Here is a 16,818-nt window from a genome sequence, read left to right as displayed (position 1 = left end):
CATAGCGTGTGAGAGGGGATTGTGGGAAATGCTTGCCATTGTTTTTACAAGTGTTTAGCGTGCAAGGTAGAAAGTCAAAACGCACAGTCTGTTTTCTTCTTTATGGCAAAATAAATGTCTGCATGCATTAAATTCACACAGTTTTTAATGTTTCGTTATCTTAAGTATTAAATAAGTCAATAATTGAGCTATCTAGAAACTACAACTCCCATCAGCTTTAAAGAGAACGAGTCTACAGATACCCCTCCCTTTCTGGAAAGCCCTCCTGTTTGTTGCTCTACTAAAGATGGCGTCAGTGCAAATCTGAGACGATTGCGCTTTGTATCGTGTTGGACATTTGACGTGAGTAAGATGGAAAGTTAACGAAGCCTTCTCACTCTTCATCGAAACATCAAAATACGCCCATATAGATTAATACTTAGGCAGCACTGTCAAGCAGTTTATTTTTGTGGCCTACCACCCGCTGTAGGCCGTGATGACATCGCGTTGGTTAAAAGACTTCATTTCCCAGAAGTCATTGCGCGTGGCTTGCTTTGAGCGATGAAGTTGGTAGTTGTAGTTTTTCGAATGTTTGTATCTCTGTGGATGGAATGTCAATCATATGAGAATTTTGTATTCGTTCATGTGTTCTTTTATTTATTTTTATTTTTTTAATTCTTTATAGAATTAGGGTTTGTTGCCAAGTTATTTAAAGCCACTGAAATATTACTTTACGTTATCAGGAAGATAGAATAGTTAAGTTACAAAACGGGGTGGTGGCAGGAAGGTGAGTCTGGACTCCTGGGTCATCATGTCTACACCTTTAGAGCAAGGGGTTAAACGACATTCAAAAAGTCTGAACAGCACCTCTGAGGCATTCGCCAATCTCCCAGAATCCTCTCTGACTTGGTGTTTGGCTCAGCTGTCCAAAACACGCACATTAGCAGACAGTCACAGCAGTGGACTGACAGGAGCAGAAAATAAGATTGTCCCTAGAGGTGACAAAGCCAGGGATGCAGACAAGAGACTCAAAGCTGGTCAGTGGAGGGCATTGGTGGCCATTCGGACGCAGCACATCAAAGGAGGTGGTGGCAGGATAGCCCGCTTCCAATCACAGGGAGGACTTCCTCCTTTGCTCGATCTCCTCAGGCGACCAGAAAGCTCCAGAAAGTTTTTGGACTTGGCACTTAGCATCCTGGCCAACTGCTGCACTGAGAAACAGACAAGACTAGAAGTAAGAAAGATGCTACTCTAATGTATAGCTTGTGTTCATTGCATATATGTAGCTTTAATTTTTTGTATATGATTAAAGCTTTTTTATTATTATTCTTCTCATAGGTAAGAAAGCTTGATGGCATATATGTTGTTGGTAAGTCACTCAAAGGCTTCATAAAGATCAGTTCGTTTTTCATGCACTGTTCATACTGATATCTGACATGGTTGAAAGGTCATTTGTATTTATATAGCACCTTAAAACAACATAAATGCTGACCAAGGTGCTTCACAATAACACAATAAGGAGATGACAGTAATTCAGAAAATACAGTGTTTAGAAAATTAAATCAACAACCATAAAACTGAATAAAAATCAAGACTAATAATTTAACTCACTGAGACTAACATATATAAAGTTATAAATAGACCCGAGAAATAGATATATTTTCAATGATGATTTAAATGCTGATAAAGAGGAGGAAAAACAAACAGATCGAGGTAGCGAACTCCACATCTTAGGGGATAAGACACAAAAAGGCTCTTTTTTTTTAGATTTCAAGTGGGACAGCGTGACTGTTAATAGTTTGTCAGAGGATGATCTAAGACAGTGGTTCTCAACCCGCGGCCCGCGGGCCACATGTGGCCTGTCACAAATTCAAATGCGGCCCGCCATATGCTGAATAAAATAAATAAATAAATAAAATTAAAAAAACTTTCAGTTTTAGAATTAATTTTATTTTTTACATTAATAAAAAAATTTAGGCTACTAATGAAATATAAGCTATATCCTAATGTTTTTATGTGAAATTATTTTGTTTTTCATATAATATTTTCAGACATGAGCAGACCTACTCGCATAACATTACGCATTTAACGAACACATACAAGCGCGCACTTTGACAGAATAGTCATCAAATAGTCATCAACAGCCATTAGTTAAGGTAAAATTGAGCATCAGAATGGACAAATTTGTTTTTAAGGGAGAAAAAAAAGAAATGTGAAAAATGCCAGTGAATGAACACGTACAAACAGTCGCAGTATCAGTAGTGAGGAGAAGTGCTGGATTATCGGTTTGCCCCGCAACTCGCTTGAAGAAGTTCTGGCAAATAACACCATATACTATGTAGAAATCCTTAATTGAAGAAATTTGGCAAAACATCTCTGGAGAGAACTTCATATTATTAAATTCGAAAGTGCTTTCCATATTTGGATCAACATAGGCTACATTTGTGAATGCACATTTTCTGCAATGTTGCGCGTCAGGTCATGCTCCCGTGTGCATCTTACAGACTGCATCTTAAAGCCTCCTTATACTTTCCGCGTCCCGCTATGGACCACTAGGCATGACGTAAAAATCGTCATCGGAGAGTGTGTGCCGAGGGTCTGAGCAGACGACCGCGCGGACAGGTGCATGTGGTCAGTAGGCTTCAAAAGCACAATTGCACATGTTCGGGCAGTGTGAAGAAGCTCATTGCTATTCGAACCTGTGCAATCCGTCAATAAATGAATATAAAGACAGCGATGTGCAATAATTCTGGGCAATTGTTTGTTAACATGTTTGTTGCAGAGCGAACCATCAGCCTGCGCTTTCAGAAGTATAAATTGAAGTCTGCGTCCGCGCTGGCCGTGTACGTGTCCGGATTGCTCATGCGGAAAGTATAACACAGGCTTTACAATAGCAACTTCTTTGTACTGTTACTCCTTTCGAGCTGAATCTCACATAATTGGTTAACTCCCGACAGCATCAGGTGCTTTATTTATGGGGAGTAGAATTATTTATTTATTTCAATGAATGTAATAGATTAGGTATCATAATATTTAGGCTATAATATTATAAATCGGCTTATTTTTTATTGGTGACATAATATGTAAATTATATGCGTGCGGCCCGCAAGACTTGCACTGGACCATAGTGCGGCCCGCTGGAAAAAAAAGGTTGAGAACCACTGATCTAAGAGATCTTCAGGGGGAGTATGGACAAATAAGGTGTAAATAGGGTCCAGACCGTACAAGGCTTTAAATACAAAAGTTAAAACCTTGTAATCCATTCTGAATTCAACTGGTAGCCAATGTAGAAGTGCTACAATAGGCGTGAGTTGCTCACTCTTTTTCTTCCCCATTTATAAGCGAGCTGCAGCATTTTGAACCAGCAGCAAACGTGAAAAGGAAAACTGCTTGACACCAGCATATAAGACATTGCAATAATGAAGCCTTTTTGCAATGAAGGCATGAATGATTGTCTCTAGAAATCTAAAAGATAGAAAAGACTGACAACAGAGTTTATTTGCTTGTGGAATTTTAACTCTGAATCAAAAACAACACCCAGGTTATTTTCGTGTGGATATTTGCTTGCAGATAGAGGTCAGGTTGTGTACCATATAGGGGGAGCCAAATAGAATGACTTCAGGTTTGTTATCATTCAGCTGAGGAAAATTATCACTCATCCAACTTTTGATGTCATTTACACAGGCTAGCAAATCAGATAAGGACTTTGACCCATGTTTGATTGACATTTACAACTGGGTATCATCCACATAAATGTGATAGGGAACCTTGTGAAATTCAAAAATGTAACGAAGAGGGAGCTTGTACAGGGCAAATAAAATCGGGCCCAATATGGAGCCCTGTGGCACCCCACCTGTAACAGAAGCAGGCAATGAATTAAACTTACCTATCTCCATAGAAAAGCTCTCCGTAAAATAAAACTCAACCCACTTTAAGGCTGAATCACAGATACCAACCTCTGTATTTAGCCTATTATAAGAATGCAGTGATCGACTGTATCAAACTCCGCACTTAAAGGGGTCGATTTCAATTTTTCCTTTCGTTTAAGTTTTTGCTATACTCTTCAAATGCAGAGTTTTGCGCGTCGCGTATGTGTGTGTGTGTGTGTGTGTGTGAAAGAGAGAGAGACGGGGTCACACTGTGGAGTCAGCTGTCTTAACCATCCATGTCTTGTGTACTGCAAACACATATGAGCTTCATCACTGTTTCTCTCACGTGACCCTATTCCCCTTTTGGGCTTGAACTGATGGTAAAACGAAGGACATTAACTGTCTTTACATTTATTTTGAAAGATGAAGCTCGCGATTATGGAAATTTCAGACAAGTGCTTGTGGTGATCGGCCAATCAGTTGGCCAATCAGAGCAGACTGCACTTGTTGGAAGGAGGGACTTTGTAGAAAATTACGTGTTTGAGAGAGGCGGGGCATAGAGGACCTACAATAATGTACAGTATTTGAAATATAATTTGTTTTTTGAACATTAAAGCATGTCAACAAATTCTGTTACACCATATACATGAAATAATGATCTTTAAAAAAGCATCATATGACGCCTTTAAATCCAACAATTTCCAGAACCCAGAACTAGTAACAAGTAATTAACCACTCTTGACAAGGCTGATTCAGTGCTATGCTTGGATCTAAAACCAGACTGAAAAGGATCCAATATATTTTACCCAATTAATAAAGGGGAAACTGGAAAAACTAAAACGCTTTCTCCAATACTTTTGATAAGACTGGCATTTTCGTAATGATTCCGTAGTTGTTGTGATCAGATGGATCCAGATTTTTCATTTTCCACACTTTTTTTTAAAATATAGATTTTTATACTCCGTAACATGAAGTCTTATGAAATCAAAATGACAATTCTTATTATTTTTGGAATATTGCAGTCATTATTATAAATGATTTATCAGCGCATGTCATTATTATTAATCTATGTAATAAATGAATGTGCCCTAGCAATCTTTAATCGAAAGAAATTCCCTCCTCCTTGCAATGACATTTATTTTCTGATGACCCGTGACCTGTCACTCACATGAGATCACAGCAAAAAATCAAATCTTTAAAATTAGTTTTTTTCTTTTTTGCATCTATGGTTTCATAAAGAACCTTTAACATCCATGGAAATTTTTAATTGCAAAAATGGTTCTTTAAAGGCGACAAAAGTTCTTTAGAGTATTCAAATCTTCTTTACACTTAAGCCAAAATTGTTCTTTTGAAAACTTTTCACTGAAGTTTTTTTTCTTTCTATGGCATCGCATCATTACAAAATATGCTGCTCATTTATATAAATAGTCATGATCATAAATGCTTATGATCTTTTATTTTTGTAGTGGATGTCCTCAGGAGGAATGTCTCTGTGGAGACGGTGCAAAATCGAGCAGCTCGAGCTTTGGGAAATCTCGCGATAGACCCAGATGGTTCTGCTGAGGTCCACTCTGCAGGTTTGTCCCAGAGTTTCATATGTTTAAAGTAATATAATAATTATGTTTGTCCTCCATTATGTACGGTCACAGGCTGTAAAGTGCTTTGAGCCTTAAAATCATTATATTTCTGTCTCTCTCGCTCAGGTGGTGTTCCACTTCTCCTGCTCTGCTTGTCTCTCTCTCCATCCTCTCCCTCTTCACTGACTCCAGCCCCTGAACTCTGTGCTGCTAAAGTGGAATGTGTCCAGTCTGCTGCCCGGGCGATTGTCTACCTTTCTGACACGCCGGCCAACCGGCTTCTGCTGCTTTCACAAGGCGCTCTTCCATCTCTCGCTTTCTTTATTGCTCCAGAGTACCCTTTGGGTCTGCAGCGGGCATCTCTTCGTGCCATTCATGAGCTCACCAGAGGCTGCAGTGCAGAGTGTGCCAGAGAGATGTCCAGGTCCGGGGCATTGACTCAGCTCGGGGTCCTTGCCTCAGGAGAAGGTTGTCGGCCTTTGGAAGAGCTAGCTTTGAAGACGCTGGCTAACTTGTGCTCTCAAGGCTGCCTGAGGCCACTGGTCGGTTCGTTGGGAGTCATTCAGAAGTTCGCAAAGGAAGTGAAAAAGGATCTTCTGAAGTCAGGTGTGTTCTTCAAGGCCCTGTGCCTCTGCTGCAGAGAGGCTGTAAACAGGGCTAAAGTAAAGGAGAGTGGAGGACTGGAGGTGTTGATCAGCTTTTTATCTGCCCATCAAAACCATCCGCTCACACGTTTCGCAATTCTTGCTTGTGTGGACTTCGTCTACGATGAATCTGCTCTTGAACAGCTGCAGGAGCTCGGGCTGGTGCCGCTGCTGATCAAGCGGTTAGTTGAGCTTGCTCACGGAGAAGAACCGACTGCAGGAAAGATTGATGCCAGCCTGTCCTCTGGTTCTCCATGCTCTGAACTGATGACCTCTTGTTTTGACTCGTTTGACTTCTCAGCCCTTGAAGGGAACAAGAGGGAGGATGTGAGCAAAGACCAGACTTCGGGATCTTCCAGCTTCCTCAGCCTTAGGTCAGCTATTCATAGTCTTACCAAAAGCAGAACATAAAAATCTAAGAAAATAATGTACATAATTATTTTTACACTTTGCAGACTTAACAGCACTGATCAGTAATATGATATGCAGTGTTAAAATATACACCTTTTTTTTGCTTTAAATTTCAAGTTAATTTTTCATGTCATCATTAAGTTTAGTTAATTTTACGATCTAATTTTAGTCAACAAACTGATAAATATTTTCATTTATTAGAAAATTAAACCAAACATTCAAAAATGTAAACGTTTGACCATTTATCAGTACGTTTTAAAACTGTCCTGGTTGTGCAAACCTGACTTTAATTTGACATTCATTTTTAGATTATAGAATGTCGTCTTCTAAAAACATTGTTAGTGCATCAATATCTTGTTGTGTTATTGTTTTCTTGCCACACCTAAACAAAATGTTTTAGTTTAAAACAACTAGTCCTAGTCGTCATCATGACTGATTTTATCAGGCTCAGAAACCCTTCATTATTTGTCTTTTTTCTCAGTAATTTCATTGACAAGATGACCAAAATCAGAGAGTCCGTTTTGGAAGAATGGACATTCCAATCATAATTTAATTGTGATCCTTTGTGTGAACAACATTGATCTACATGCTCTATGGAAAAACTTTCTTGTATGTTGCTAATTTTTGTCCGTGTGCCTTCCTCCAGGTCTTGGCTGGTTTCTGAGGGTCTGATCTCATCTGAGGGTGAGCTGACTGAATCCCCATGTGGAAGTGAAGTCTTTGGTAGCAGCCCTCAATCCTCCATCTCATCATCACCTTGCTCTGAGATCTCACAAAGCTCGACCTTGCGTCCACCCCCCTTTTCTCCCTCCACCCGCTCCAAACCCATCTGGCTCTCGTCTTCCTCCTCTTCCTCCTCCTCCACCTTCTCCTCCATTCCAATATCTCCTCGAAACGTACCAGGGTCGCCTTCCTCTTCACAGCCCCCCTGTGCCTCCTCCCCTCGATCTGAGCAACCACCTTCAGTGACGAAACCTTCCTCATCTCCCCTCCAAATCTCCTCTCCTCCCAGAAAGAGGCTCCGTGCCTCTTCATCCTCCTCTACATCCTCCTCTCGCTGTAGTGTGGTCACCCTGGACAGCCCCCCTGTGATGTCAAAAACCCCAGTCTACCATCATCCTTATCACCCTGAGGCCTGGGCCCCAGAATCCCCCATTCTTCTGCTCTTGTCGCGCTTCTCCCACGCCTCAGACCCCAGCACAGCGCTTGTCAACACAAATGTTTTCTCCGGGCTGTTGTACTACCTCACCCAGCACCATGACCCCAGTGGGCGATGCTTTCGGATGCTTGGGCGCCTCAGTTGCAACCCAAACTGCTTCCAGGCTTTGATCAGAATTGGAGCCGTGGCTCTGATCAAACAGAGACTGTGTGTGAGAGGAGAGGAGATCGGGGGATGCAAAGGAGTAACGGACAGACAATCAGAGAAAGTCAAAGGCAAAATCACACAACTAGGTTTGAGACTTTATTAATATACGATATTGAAGCATATTAAGACTGCTGGCTATTCAAAGCTAAAATGTTTCTGTCTCCTCAGGTTTGACCCTGCTCAGTAATCTGAGGGTTCAGAGCGAGTCTGGATTTGGCACTGGAGTTCTTACACACATCATGCTGTCAGGCTCTGAATCTGACAAGCTGTACTGTGTCCTCTCTCTGCCTCTGATTAACAGGTATGATTAATTAACTTTCAGGGTTTATTTCTTATGCTTTTATACCCTTATATATGTGGGTCAATGTCAAATCAAACAATGTGTCAAGTTCATAAGAAAATCAACTTTTTGTAGTTAAAAAAAAAATCTTTGAGCAAACCAATTGAATTTAAAGATTTTCTTTCTTTCTTTTCTATCTGTCAAAGAGATAGAGGTATTTTTTATTCTGTACCTAGCAGCTTTAATAAACGAAAGAAGTACTAGCCATTGAACACTGCGAACAACATAGTCAAAATATAATTGATGACTAAATATAAAACTATTGATTTAAAAATATTGATTGTGTATATCAAAACAATGTTTTTTGCCAATTATGCAAATATGCCTACATAATCGTCATGACTAATGAGAGTCATGAGAGTGAGTGGGTGCTAAAGTGTACCTTTGGTGTGATTTGCTAGTTTCGTTTATTAGATTGGTGGAGTGGAGATTTCTTTAAGGAATCATAGTCATTCACCATCAATTCTGCAGTTACTTTTAAAAAGTTATAATAAGATGGCTTCAGCAAAAGCCACACCATTGTCAGTCTTTATAAACTAAAGGTTTATAAGTTACTGTAAAAACTTAATTCCCCAGTGGAGAAAAAGTTTTAGGGGACCTGCACCAACTGAGCTTGACTTGTCATGAAAAGGTCAAATGGAACCATTCTCCAAAAAAGCTAGTGTGAATTTTAATATATATCTCTTCACCACACAAGAGGTGTATTCAAGTAATTGCACGTATGAATCATTTTTTAATGTCTTTAAAGAAATGAATGGAACCAAAAGAAAATGTAGTTGATTTGATCACCTTCTTTTTTTGTTTTTTGCTCTTTGGTCTGCAGCAACAGAGTTCTTTTGAAGAAGCTGCTTTTGGATAGTGGAGGGCTGGCAGCAGCTCTTGAACTGATTGGCTGTCACAGAGAAGAAGATGATGATGATGATGATGATGATGAAGATGAACAGTCTGACAAATGTTGGGCATTTCTTGCCGGCTGGTTGCATCCTCTTGAACAGCCATCCCCTTTGAGATTTAAATCCCTGTACATCTCTCTTCTCATTGGATGCCTCTCCAGTCTGCTTTCAAGTTCCAAGGAGGACAGAAAGAATTGTAGCATAGATTGCCAGACCGGAACAGAGACAGCCAAATTTCTGGATAACAAATCCCAACCGCATCAAAGCCAGTCATGTCCCTACTTGAAGGCAACTCATGATATAACTTTCCTCCTTGATGATGGAACCCTTCTATTAGCCAATCACGAGGCTGTCACTGGGGAAGAGGGAGCCAAAGACGTTGGTTCTGAGTATTTTAGAGCCCTCTTGATGGGAGGATTTGGGGAGGCCCAAAAAGCTAAAGGCGAGGCCATCCGGATCAAGGACGTGAACAGTGGGATGCTCTTACCTGTTCTGCACTACTTACACGGCTGTCGTTTGACTGATGGAAACAAAGACCAAATGTCAATGCATGACACAAATTGTCTTGTTTTGTCCTCTCTAGCCTCTCATGGGCTGCTTAGACCACAGGACGAGGTTGAATCATGCTTGGCACAAGAGAAGGAATTTCAAAAAACCCCACTGGCTGAAGTGATGATTGGGGCTTGTAGGTTTTTAGTACCTGGTTTACAACGGTCAGCTGAGGACCTAAGTGTAGACCTTCTCTACTCGGTCATAAGGAGCCTGACCAAACATTGCTGTTCAAAAGATGGAATGGATGCTGGTTCGGTCTGCAAGGGTCCTGAAGGATCACCACACTTGACCAAAACTGAAGTGTCAAAGTGTTCCAAACAACATTCTAAATCCTCTCAAAGTTCCAAAGAGGTTCCGTCATCGTCTTCTGACACTGAAGCAGCTTGGCTGAGGTCTCTGCTGCCTCAAGTGTACTGGTTCTCACAGCGCTACTCTTACCTGCGACTGGGCCAGGCCTGTCTGTCCATACTGCTGCAGTCTCAGGGCCTCCATCCTGCTCCCCTTCAGCCCTCCCTCTCCACTGACTGCTTCCTGCGTTTGGCGCAAGAGGCGGACTGCGCAGAAGGACTGAGGAAGGACATCTTAAACCTCATTAAAACAGCCCTCAGCTAAAGGGCAAACAGTACTGGATAGGGAAAGGAATGTAATGCATTGTTGGTGTAACCTAATTTAGTAGCTGCTGTAATGCGCACACACAACACACAAAAAGGGAATGGGACAAGATTTTCATTAAACTTCAGTTAGGAAAAATATTTTGAAAATACTACTATTCTCATGTGCACCCCCCCCCCCCAATACATGTTTAGGGAGTAGACTTTTTTTTTTTTTTTTACTTCATTTATTCATCTTATTTAGCAAAAAAGAAAAGGGTTTAATGCTGATTCCATGGTAATCCCAGTGAATCCAGATGTTGTACATGAGTTTGTACAGTATGTTATGTAGATAAATATAATGTCACGAGAAAGACCTGTTTATGTTAGCTATATTTTTCTTTTTGTATATGCCACTTTATTCATTTATAGAAGTCTGGATTATCTGATGTATGTTGGAGTGCCATTTTCTTTTTTTTTTTCTTTTTTTTTTTCTTTTTTTGGTATTTATGAGAAGTTGAATAATGGAAATGGCCAAATGTTGGTGGAAGGCAGAGGATGGTTCTCAATAAATGAGCTCTGCATTAATTATGTCTACATTGTTTTTTTATTTTTCTAGAATTTGTGCCTCATTTAGGTTGGGCAATATCTTCAAGGTGTTTTTCTTTTCTTTATTTTTTATTTTTTGTCGTCTCAGCTCAGTCCTGGACTTTTTATTTGGCAACTGGCAAATTTAGTAAATTCTGAGTAGAATTGAATAAATACTTAAAATCGTCTCAACCATGTAGTGTTTGGGGCCTTTCTTAATCAGTCACAGACAAAATTCATGTGAAAACTGTTTATTTCTGTTAAAAATGTTAGAAGCTTGTCCATCAGTATTGATTGGCATCTGACTGAGGGGATGGACAGTTGATACAGCAGGGGGCGTCCTGCTCAGTGGTGAGGTCCCTCGTACCCAGTGGGCAGAGCGTTCGTATGAGAGTTGTGGAAGAGGGAGTGATTCCCATCACCCCATGGCCATGGCTGTGAAAGAAAGACCGTGCTATTTGAAATTGATTAATGTAATGTCCAATGTATTTCAGATGTTTTACAAAGTGAAAGCATCAACATTTTCTTCTATGTCCGTAGAGGACTCGGAGAGAAGTCCACATCATGCATTCTTTGACTGAAAAACTCAGAATATAGTCACCTTGGTTCGAATGCGGAGGTGTGGGTATGGCACAAACTCTGGGGGATCATGGGAATGGGCCTGCATCTTCATGTAAGCGTTCGCCATGCAGACCCCCACACCAGGCAGAGCTAAGACGAAGGACAGGATCTTCCAGGTCCTTGCTGTGTATGATTCATATCATTAGTACATCTATTATTAGAATCAATGATTACGGAGTAAATGTTTTTAAAAGATCCGATTTGTGTCAGTATTTCTTTCTTACTCTGTGAATATGTAAATAACCTGAAAATCTTATAATTTTTGAGACGCATGAAGTCAAGTCACTAAACCTATTTCCTTACCATATAAACCTGAAGTAGTAAAGTAATATTTTATTATGGTTCATGAGAACTTGGCTATCCATACTGGATAACATCTGCTTATTTTACCCCACGTTTCATCTAGCCCAGCCTTAGAAAAACATCTCAAACCTCCTCCTTCATGGCTTCCTTGTGATGCAGCAGCAAGAGCTCGGCGGACCACCACAGCAGTGGGAGACATCGCCATCTCTGAAGCACAGACAGTAAACAACACTTCAAATTATGAGCACTTTTATTTTTAGACTCCAAGGTTATAAGTCAAATATTTTTAGTCTTCACCAAAGCTGCCTTTATTTGGTTACAAATAAGGAACAATTTTAATATTGTCAATATAATAACAAAAATGTAACCTATTCCCGTGATGCAAAGCTAAACTTCAGCATCATGACTCCAGTCTTCAGTGTCACATGATCCTTCAGAAATCAATCTAATATAAAACATTTATTGTCAGTGTCGAACAGCAACAGTATTGTTGCTTAATATTTTTGTAGAAACCATGATACATTTTTTTCAAGACTCTTTGTTGAATATAAAGAACAACATTTATGTGAAATGGAAATCATCTGTAACATTATAAATGTCTTGACTTGTCACTTTTGAGAAATGTGATGTATCCTTCACTGATTAATAGTATTTATTTGAAAATATTACATCTGAGAAGCAACGAAGATTCTTTTATGCAGGAGAAATTGACCAAAAGGCAAATGTAACCACTTTCTACTTGTTCACACACCCGTGAAATGTCAGCTGTGTAAGTCTCAGTGTTATTTGTCGACACAAACTTAAATAGTGCCTTCATCAAACTGAAACAACAGCAAGAGTCAAGGAGACAACTGAAGCATGGCATGCATCTGTCTGCACATTGACTGTGGGTTTGATCGGTAGTTAAAGTGAAGGTGATGCAAAATTTGAGGTCAGATACTGGGCAATCCTGCTTGTATCTCCATTATATCCATGTAAAATTCATATGGTCTCCTTATACAGTTGGAGAAGGATTTGGTTAATTGTTAAATGTTACATAATGGTTCTGCTATACTTCTGTTTAATAAAAAAAAAGACGTATCTTTAAACGGTTTCACATATTAGCCAGGCTTTGGCCTGTTGCTTATCTCGTCCCTTTAGTTCTGTCCTTCAATGCTGAATGCTATTTGAAATCTTAAACCCCCTTGAAACTATGCACAGGTAGCAATTATAGAAAAACTGTCATACATTTAGATGAGATTATTTTAATTTATTGATTAAAGCTCATGTCCTTTGCACAAGGACAAACAAGCTGTCCGTTGTGGGTCGTGTGTTGCATTACTGCTGTTAAAGAATGAAATACTCCTCTATTGCTCCTAATATTTTACACCTACAGTTCAAAAACTATGCATCTAATACAAAGGACACTTACATACTCTGCTTCCAAAGAGGGTGGTCAGGTGTTTTCGTTCTTTGTTCCTCAGTTATCAGCCACTTTCTCTTTCTACACCTCTGTCTGTTTGTCCTTTGGTCTGTCCTGGCCTAAACCATAGACTCCTCCCCACTAAAAATCTGTCTGTCTGCCAAGAAACATGAAGTTTATATTTGGTCAAGTGCATGGGCAGATCTGTAATGGAGAGACAGGGGGAGCAATGAATTAGCTATTCTTACAACAATCAGATATAGGAGATATTGCAAACTGGCTTGTGTTGTAAACAATTCTCAGCTCACAGATGTAGGATATATGAAATGCAGAAAAGAGTCTAGTTGACAGCTGTAGGAGTTGTACACACGGCTTGGGTTACTGCGTGTTTGTGTGTACGTGACTAAGTGACCGCGAGTGACCTTATGTCACCTCACGTTTACAGTTTTCTCTTGTTTTTCAATGTTCAGTTCACTTCTCTTTTGACAAACGCTTCAGTTCCGCAGCTCTGGCGCCAAATGCGAATTAATTATTTTGTGTGATAAGAGGTTGGCAAGAGGTCGTAAACAGATTCGTTGTTTTATATTAATATTCGTAAGTAATATGATTGCTAATTTCGCAAGAATCGAATGTTTGGTTTAAACGGTCTTTTAAGAAACAACTTTGGAAAACTTTTCTAATTGATTATCAAGCGCGATTTTGTGAAAGATTTTGCATTTTGAATTTAAATGTAAATATTGAATATAAAAACGCCATGACTGTAAATGTTCGATCAAATTTTATTTCAGATTATTTATTTATTTACATTGTATATTCATATAATTAGCGGTTTCCCTTTGTTCTGTTGCTTATTGATTAGAAATAAGTTCTAATAATTTTATGAAGCGTCATTAAGTCGAACTAAGTGTTTGTATATATAGTATATAGACTAACATGTCACAAGGTGTCGCTGTGAGTGTTGCATTGCTGGCAGCTGCTACAACGATGAGAAATATTTCAAATGTTGTAGGCCTAATTGTTTAAAGGTGACCGTTAGCTAATTAGTATTTGTTACCAATTAAATCTTCATTAATCTTTATCTAGTTGTATGTAGTATTACATATTATCATGCACAATCTTTATATAAACCATAAACTACTTGAAGATTAGTGCACTAAGAGTTTATCCTTGGACTGTATGTATTATAAGACATTTTGTTGTTTATAATTGTCTTTATATGAGTCATGTGGCTGATATTTGCTACAATATCCCTACCGAAAAAATAGCTTAAAGATTTGTTAGTGGTACCAGTTTGAAATCCTTCTGCCATCTTAATAATATAAGTTATTCCTTCATGAGCATACCTGTACCTTAACAAAAATCATAATCAGAGAGGCTGTTGTTTAAATTTAAGATTACTCCCACTTGAATAACTTAAATGTAAAAGTATGTTTTGTCCGAAAGTGCACATTGACGGTGTCTTTTGTTATTTCAGGGCTGTTCCATGAAACATAAAATTATGTTTTGTGTATATTTTTGATGAGTTTGCGTGCATTTTCCCACCATAAACCAAGAATAACCTCTAAAAATTTCCTATTGTTGACTCTTCAAATTAAAGACATGTTGTTTGAACAAGAGCAGTTAGGGTTACCTGCAGTTATGTGACCCTGGACCACAAAACCAGTCTTAAGTGTCAATTTTCTCAAATTGAGATTTATACATCACATGGGAAAAAAAAAACACACAGAATATCTGGAATCTGAGGGTGCAAAAAAAAAAAAAAAATTGAGAAATTTAAAGTTGTCCAAATAAAGTCCTTAGCAATGCATATAACAAATCAAATTTAAATTTTAATACATTTATGGTAGGAAATGGTGTATCGCATATAGCTATGTAGCGATAACAACAAAGAGGAAGAGATTGTTGGTATCACTTTTTTTTTCTTAAAGGCTGAAAAAAAAACAGCCATTCAGAGTCTATTGGTGTGGACACTAACATTATAGTTATTGTTCTTGGTGTGAATGGGCCTTAACTCCATACCATCATCACACAATATTATTTTGCTTATTCTTAGCATGATTCACAGTTCTGTTGTCTGCTCTTTAAATGGATTATGACTGCCTGTAAATATTTTCTCAGCTGTAAAATTTTTTTTTAAGTATATTTGTGGTATGGAATCTATTATTCTTTTAGATATAGTTTTGCAATATTTTTTATCTTTATAGTTATTGTCTTTGGCAAAAACAGGCCTTAAGAGTGGGAGATGCTCCAGTATGTTTTTTTGTGCATGTGCACAATTAAGTGTGAAAAACATATGCATATTTTTTTCACACTCATTGCAACCGTTGTGCAGCCTTAATGTGTGAGCCTCTTTCTACAGAGTCGTCTGAACATCGCTGTCTGCACAACTTCCATTTCCATGTTTGCAATGCAAACAGCCATTAGTGCCAGGCATGAAGTCATCCTACAGCCCAGGCTGGAAGAGACTAGCCGGGCATCAGGGATGTTCGTCTGGTTCAGTGTTTTTGTGGGCAGAGTCGCCGTCTTGCTTCATTTACACAGGCACAATCACCAAAGCCGATAGACAAGTCAGAAGCATCAGCACAAGCTCTGGATTCTAGCCTGATGATCTGCGAGTGATTTTGCCTATGGAGAGGCATTTGTAAGCTCATGTGGAGAATGACTTTTCTTTCTCTCGTGTTCTCGGGGTCAATCTAGCATACACCTGTTTCTGTAAACTTGGCATGCTATTTAGTCTCAGGAGACATGTAGACTCAACACAGTTGAATATGTGTATAAACAGAGTAGTAAAGATTTCTTTGGTTTTGACTGGGTCCACAGTAAAAACACAGAAATCTTTAACCATGAATCTGGTCAGAAACATGACACTATATCATCACTCCAAGGAGGCCCGTGGCCAGTGTCTTCAAAGGGATGAATCAATGTAAGTAATATCGCCACTGGAAGGTATTTACAAGACTATTTTTCGCCGCCGCCTTCTTCTTTCTGATATTTTCACAGCCACTGTGTTTTTCACCTACTGGTCAAGCATGTGTCTTCATTCCAGTCTGTTTGGCTGCACATGCTGTGATAAAGGAACTCAGCATTGCTATGTGGTCAGAGGTTTTACGGTGGGATGGAGGTTTCCTGTGTGGAATGGGCACTGTAGTAGGTCCGTCTGGCAGGCAGATTGGCAGAGGAAAAGAAACGGGGATCAAAATAGAGAATGTCAAAAAAAGGCAAGACATCGCAGAGATGGTTGGGATGGGATTCGAAGGTTTGGGTGCTGAGATACAGAAGACAGGCTATAAAGTGATTTTCATGTCATGTCATGTTTTTTGTTTTGTTTTTGTTTTTGAAAGGATGCATTAAATTATTCAGTGACAGTAAAGACATTTCTAATGTTACAAAAGGTTTCACAAAAATATTTAGCAGCACAACTGTTTTCAACACTGATAGTAATAAGAAATGTTTCTTGAGCACCAGAGCAGCTTATTAAAATGATTTCCTGTGACACTTTGCCATCACAGGAATAAATTACATTTAAAAATATATTACAATGGAAAATAGTTAAATAGTTTTAAATTGTGTTAATATTTAAAAGTTACTGTTTTTACAGAATGTTTTGTAGCTCAAACAGTAGAGCATGGCGCTAACAAAAAAGCTAACTAAATTTTTATGTCTCCCAAAAGCGTAAAAAATGT

The 16,818-nt window shown here is 39.0% G+C and overlaps 2 protein-coding genes across 3 annotated transcripts; one reads left to right on the top strand and one right to left on the bottom strand.

The window, feature by feature from the left end:
• Positions 1-745: 745 nt before the first annotated feature.
• On the top strand, positions 746-10,304 carry LOC132145234 (armadillo repeat-containing protein 5-like). Its single transcript, XM_059556082.1, has 7 exons — positions 746-1,213; positions 1,318-1,348; positions 5,315-5,425; positions 5,552-6,443; positions 7,127-7,932; positions 8,015-8,147; positions 9,010-10,304. Exons 1-7 carry the CDS (start codon positions 791-793, stop codon positions 10,241-10,243), a joined length of 3,630 nt encoding a protein of 1,209 aa, XP_059412065.1. The 5' UTR covers positions 746-790; the 3' UTR covers positions 10,244-10,304.
• Positions 10,305-11,044: 740 nt separating this feature from the next.
• On the bottom strand, positions 11,045-13,298 carry LOC132117845 (cytochrome c oxidase subunit 6A, mitochondrial). 2 transcript variants are annotated; one of them, XM_059527192.1, is made up of 4 exons: positions 13,145-13,298; positions 11,863-11,940; positions 11,411-11,553; positions 11,045-11,244 (listed from the first exon to the last, which is right to left on the bottom strand). In XM_059527192.1, exons 2-4 carry the CDS (start codon positions 11,936-11,938, stop codon positions 11,155-11,157), a joined length of 309 nt encoding a protein of 102 aa, XP_059383175.1. In that variant the 5' UTR covers positions 11,939-11,940; positions 13,145-13,298; the 3' UTR covers positions 11,045-11,154. The 2 variants fall into 2 exon arrangements, with proteins under 2 accessions (XP_059383175.1, XP_059383259.1); XM_059527276.1 differs by having other exon boundaries at positions 13,149-13,266.
• Positions 13,299-16,818: the final 3,520 nt, after the last annotated feature.

The sequence above is a fragment of the Carassius carassius genome, chromosome 1 (assembly GCF_963082965.1).
Source record: "Carassius carassius chromosome 1, fCarCar2.1, whole genome shotgun sequence".
Lineage (NCBI taxonomy): Eukaryota > Metazoa > Chordata > Actinopteri > Cypriniformes > Cyprinidae > Carassius > Carassius carassius.
Note: the sequence above shows the minus strand (reverse complement) of the source record. Positions and strands in the feature narration are given on the sequence as shown.